This window comes from Chenopodium album, chromosome 24 (genome assembly GCF_948465745.1).
Source record: "Chenopodium album chromosome 24, dcCheAlbu1.1, whole genome shotgun sequence".
NCBI classification, from domain to species: domain Eukaryota; kingdom Viridiplantae; phylum Streptophyta; class Magnoliopsida; order Caryophyllales; family Amaranthaceae; genus Chenopodium; species Chenopodium album.
In genome coordinates this window covers 38076358-38081843 of record NC_137857.1, presented here as the reverse complement: position 1 = coordinate 38081843, position 5486 = coordinate 38076358, and the positions used below count along the sequence as shown (strand labels likewise).

At 30.1% G+C, this 5486-nt stretch overlaps 1 protein-coding gene across 1 annotated transcript; it reads right to left on the bottom strand.

Annotated features, from left to right (window-relative positions):
* LOC145612498 (uncharacterized) lies at positions 1 to 1327 on the bottom strand. The gene is made up of 2 exons (XM_081667858.1): positions 1116 to 1327; positions 1 to 542 (listed from the first exon to the last, which is right to left on the bottom strand). The coding sequence occupies exons 1-2, from the start codon at positions 1248 to 1250 to the stop codon at positions 162 to 164; spliced, it is 516 nt and encodes a 171-aa protein (XP_081523984.1). The 5' UTR covers positions 1251 to 1327; the 3' UTR covers positions 1 to 161.
* Positions 1328 to 5486: the final 4159 nt, after the last annotated feature.

Sequence of the window (5486 nt, the reverse complement as noted above, 5' to 3'; positions counted from 1 at the left end):
TATTCTATCATACATGATATTGAGAAGTGAAAACTTATGGATTAACATCCTACATCGAAATCATCAAATTCCTTGTATTCAAAAGAGTCTTCTAATTGTTACTTTAGAACAATTAAGATCTTCCCTAGCTAGAAGTATTACATGTAACGTACAAGTATATATTAGTTTTTGTCTAATGCATCTTGCAAAGCTTCCTTGGTCTTTTCCTTAGCATCTTTCAAGTTGTCTCCGACTTGCTCGAACCCTTCTTTGGCCTTATCGGCTATCCATTCCGCCGATTCTTTGTTCTTTTCATGTGCTTCTTTCAAGGTATCTCCGATGCTATCGGCCCCTTCTTTGGCTTTATCGGCTGCCCATTCCGCAGCACCCTCGGTCTTTTCCTTAACGTCGGCTACTCCTTTACTTGCCCAATCCTCGGTCTTTTCGGCATTTTGTTTGGTGCCCTCTATCACGTTGTCGATGGTTTCTTTGGCTTGTTGCTTTATTTCTGTGTACTTCTTGATCTCTTCGTCTCCCCCAGCACATACTCTAGGAAATTGATTCTAAAACCACAAAATGTAAGTGTTAGTTAACTTAGTTTATACATACTAGTGTAATTAAGTCTTAGTGTAGATATTTTAAGCTCAAAAATGAAAAATTAATGTGTCATTAGCACGATAAGAAATTAGGCCCTTAGGCCTTAGCTAGTCTTTTATCTAGTCCCAATTGGCCAGTTAAGCCTAAAATTTAAAATCTACCAAAATTGTAAGCAAGAACCACATGAGAAAAAAGAAAAAAAAAACATTATTTATAATAGTCATGGGTTGTTGATCTTGATGATATACTTTATATGCACCAAAAACATATTACATACTTTATTTTAAGAGATAAGGTAATTAACACTTATCTACACATATTAATAGTAATAAAGTGTACAAGTCAAAGAAATGATGTATTACACAATGATTTTTAATCCAATAACATATGAGATGAGCTGAGCGACCAAAACCTTCTAATAATTTCATGGTAAAATTAATTGTCTATCTATGTAATCAGCGCATAAGAAATTAACAATAGTAATTGAATGCATAAACTTCTTATAAGTAGTATTTATATAGTGAATAAATATGAATTACCGTGTTAAATCGAGAGGCAGAAGGGAAGCAAACTCGTGAGACTTTGTTAGGGCAAAGACTAGATACTTGAGGAGGCAAACCCACACTTGAGACCTTAGAAAAGCTATTATTCACCACAAACATAGACGATGCCATTGCTATAATTTTAGCTTAAAACTTAGCTTCACTATATTTTATATTTCAATTCAAATTATTTTGACAAGAGAAGTAAATAATTGGTTGGTAAAGTTGAAGATTGATGGTGTTGGACTGTTGGCTATAAATAATAGAGGATTTGTAGTTGCACGAAGTCACGTAGAAAAAGTTTGCAATAGGCAAGTCGGCAAGCCAATTACATGCCACAAAAATTGGGATATTGCCACGTGTCAGATGGAGAGGCTAGAGGGCCTGAGCATTTGACAAATGTGATTATGTGAATGGTTGATTTTAATTTACTCTAATGATTTATTTTGTATTATTTTCTTTCTTTTATCTTGAGGTTGGATGGAGGCCATGGAGCCTATAGAGTGGCTGCAACGTTGTGTAATATCTCTAGCCCATCATGTGTAGATTAATAAGGCTAAGCTCAAGATAATGAGAAATAAATCCTCCATTTTTGTTATTTTCTGAGTATTTAGGATTTTTTTTTTTGAAAAACTAAGAAAAATATCAATGAACAATAAAAATTGGGTACCCTTTGGTGTGTCGTCTTGCTTGTAAAGTTTGTATCTATGAATTAATTTAAGTTTTGAATGAATAAATTTAATAATATTTAGACAATTTCAAACATATGATTGTGCGTAAAAATGATGCCCAACTTTCTAGTAGGGGTGGATTAAGATGAACATGTCACCATTTGTCTCAGAGATGATTGTGAATGAACTCAATCGTTATGTGTTAAGTTGAAATTTCAAAAGAGCGGCCTAGACATGGCATAATAGTCCGTGTGACACTATATATCTTGTACTTATCTTGTCGTGTCATGTCTTGTTGTGCTTACTTATTCAGTAAAGATGTGTCCAATAGCTTAGCAAGTAAGGAAGTGTGTTGTACCGTATCTATCCTAACTTGTGCCATATAATGTTATTTTTGAATTGAGGAAATCTTCCAAGTGGGGGTAGTAAGAATTATTTGAGCTTGAGGCTATATTATAATAGGCTAAAAATACATTTTTTTTAATCCCAAATATATTAGCCAATGCCATGAATCTCATTAATCTTGTTAGTTAGTATGGAGTATATATTATGACTTGTTAGTATTCGTCATACTTTACAATTGTGAGAATCCTTAGATTTCTTATCACTAGAACAAATGCAAGTATGATACACAACCAAATTATATGAATTTGGCTTTACATGAATTGGACGTCGTTACATAATTGGAGGCACCGCATGGGCGTGTGGTGAGTGGAGGCAAAATATCTATTGTATAGCTCCAAAAGAAGTCCTTAACCTCTATATCTATAGTTCTATACTCTTCCTTTTTAATTTTGGAATCATATCAAGGTCTCTTTAAAATATCTACTAGTAACTAGTTCTTCATACAATTCTTGTGGGTACAATAATAGTGATGAGATTATTTTTTCCGTCTCTACTATATTGTATGTCTGATTTTTATTTTACTTCGTCCCTAAGAAAAAAAATCTTTATTATTTATTATTCAAACACCGACAAATAGCATATTATTGGTTATTTTGTAAATTCAAACAATTTTAAGCAATATTAGGCGTTTTTATACAATCAGCTAACAACAATATGTTATCTATTTTTAAGAAAACAACAACCCGTTATTAGTCAAATCTAGTAAATACAACCACCTGGTCTAAATCAGCCAACACAATCAACTACAACCTTTAACTTTTCACCAAACACGGCCATTAAACTATAAGCCTACTCAATACAATTTTTAATCCTCTCGTTTAAGTATAATCACCTCATTTTCTTGCTTCAAACAAATTAGGGTAATTCGACACACCTTATTTGGAAAATGCCCCACTTTTTTTTTTTTTATATATTAATTCCCTCCTATTTACTCAAATTGCATTTTATTTTATTTTAAAAAAAATTCAATTCTCTTTCTCATAGTTCCACTAACCTCACTTAGGCCCCTATTGGTTCATCTTATATCCACTTCTATTCAAAAAAAAGAAAAAAGAAAAAAAAAAAACCACTTAATTTAGAAAATGTAATTTTAGATAAAATCGGATATAATAAATTCAAGGAAATGAAGTTCGTATAAGTTTTGAGAATGATTAATAAAGGCTAATCAAGTCCAATCATCAATCAATAAGATAATATTAAAACAGACACCAAGAATGACACGTGTCATTTCTTGATGTTATTTTTTTCCCTCCAAAATCATCCTCCATCTTCTCTTGCCAAAAAAGTTTTAGAGAATATTTACATAATATGATATGTTATTGGTTTTCTTATATCTTCTATATAAACACGATTAACTAAAATTTATTCAAAATATATTATAATCCGTATCTTTTCTTGCCAAAATCTTTTTAAAAGAATATTTAATTGTATAATATGAATTCCTATTTGGTCAATTTTTTTTTTGTAATCATGCTTTTTATTTAATGAAATGCATTCTTATATTGTGTTGGGGGAAATAGACTAATGGAACTATTTTCTTTTCCCCAAAAATTGCAAGATCTCTTTAACTATCAGCTAACCTCCATTTCCTCTATTTAATCTCATTTTATCATATTACATCCCTATTTTTTTGTTATTTTTTTGTTTTTTTGTGTTTTTTTTTTCACTTCGTACATACCATTGAATTAAGGGCTAAAGTATAAAAAATTATTGTTATTGTTGTAGTAAGTTATGTATTGATTTTAAAATTATTTCAATAATATATAACTTTATTTATGCAGAATTAAATTTTTTGGTTAAATCCGTGCATTACACGGGCACTAATCTAGTAAATTATAATGAGGGGTAATAAGTCTAGATTAGTTGTAAGTTTATATTAGTTTTAATAAGATCTAACAAGTTCAAGCAAGTAAATATATGTGAATAAAACGTGCCTTTAAACTAAATTTTCATTATTACTCTATGAAAATATAATAATTATCTTTCAAAAAAAATATATATATATATATAATAATTAAATTTGCATAGATAAACTATGCTTTATATTATTAGAACTTTTATCTGATCCCTCTATATAATATTTCTTAATTACGTGTCCACTATATTCCGATGGTTTGCTTAAGATGGATTGATTATAAATTGAATGAGTAAAATAAATTAAATTTTAGGCTTTTTTGGTAGAGTGGATTTGGTGGGAGAAGAAGAAGAAGAAATGACTTGCGTCATGTTATCATGTTTAGATTGAAAAATGGAATCAAAATTGATACCAAAGGAAGAGAAGTTATATGAAAATCTCTCTATAAAACTTCTTTTCTTCCACTAATTGGTCTCCCCCTAAACTCCCAAGGCAACTTGTAGAGGAATTTGAATTAGGAGGAAAATTAAAATTGACAATCAAAAGCTCCTCTTCCCTTCACTTCCTTTCACTAACAAGTAAAATTTAAACTTTTGGAAGATATATTCCCTTTTGCTCCCTTCTCTTATTTTTCTTTACTAATTTTTTTTTTTTGAAGTGTTTTATTTTGATCGATATATTTTCCAGCATAAAACTTTGACTAATACTCCCTTCGTTTTTAAATACTTGCTATTCATTTGTCCTACTTTGACTAATGTTTGTGATTTATACATAAGAAAAAAATATAGTCTTGTGGGTACTTGTTGGAATCATCTCAATGAATAGATTATTAATTTTCAATTGTTAGAATTTATACTTATAGATAATTAAAGATATTAGTGATCAAAGATTAGCATCGACATGCGTGTCCAAGAGAAATGGAGCAAGTATTTAAAAACGGAGGGAGTAGTATATATAATTATCAATAAATATATTATGAGAAGTTGATATTCAAAAATTATATATTGAGATGAATGTAAACAGTGTATCAACATGAGTATGTTCACTCTTATATATACAAAACAAACATGATCAAAATGACATATGTAAACAGTGCAAACGATAATGTAGGGCACATAAAGAAAACGAGGGGAATACCAAACAATGTTAGAGACAAAGAGAATCAATCAAAGAAAATGGCTAAAGTGTTAAGAGTTAATTAATTTAGTCAAGGTGTGAATGTCCACACTCCAATTTCTTCATTACATTTAATGTAGTAGCCAACCCTAATTGCCACCCTCTAAGGTTATAGCCCACAATGTAATAGTGGTTTTTACTACTATAAATAGCCATGTAATTTCACTTGTATGACACACAAAAATATTACCAAGAGTAATACATAAAAGAAGTAATACTTCTCTTATTACCTCCTTCTCATAATCCTCTAATTTCTATATA

Bases quoted from the DNA above. Each gene is read 5' to 3' on its own strand.
- LOC145612498 (XM_081667858.1), bottom strand. From the start codon at position 1,250: ATGGCATCGTCTATGTTTGTGGTGAATAATAGCTTTTCTAAGGTCTCA. The intron at 543-1,115 runs GTAATTCATATT...TTGTGGTTTTAG, and splicing joins CTGCCTCTCGATTTAACACG to AATCAATTTCCTAGAGTATG.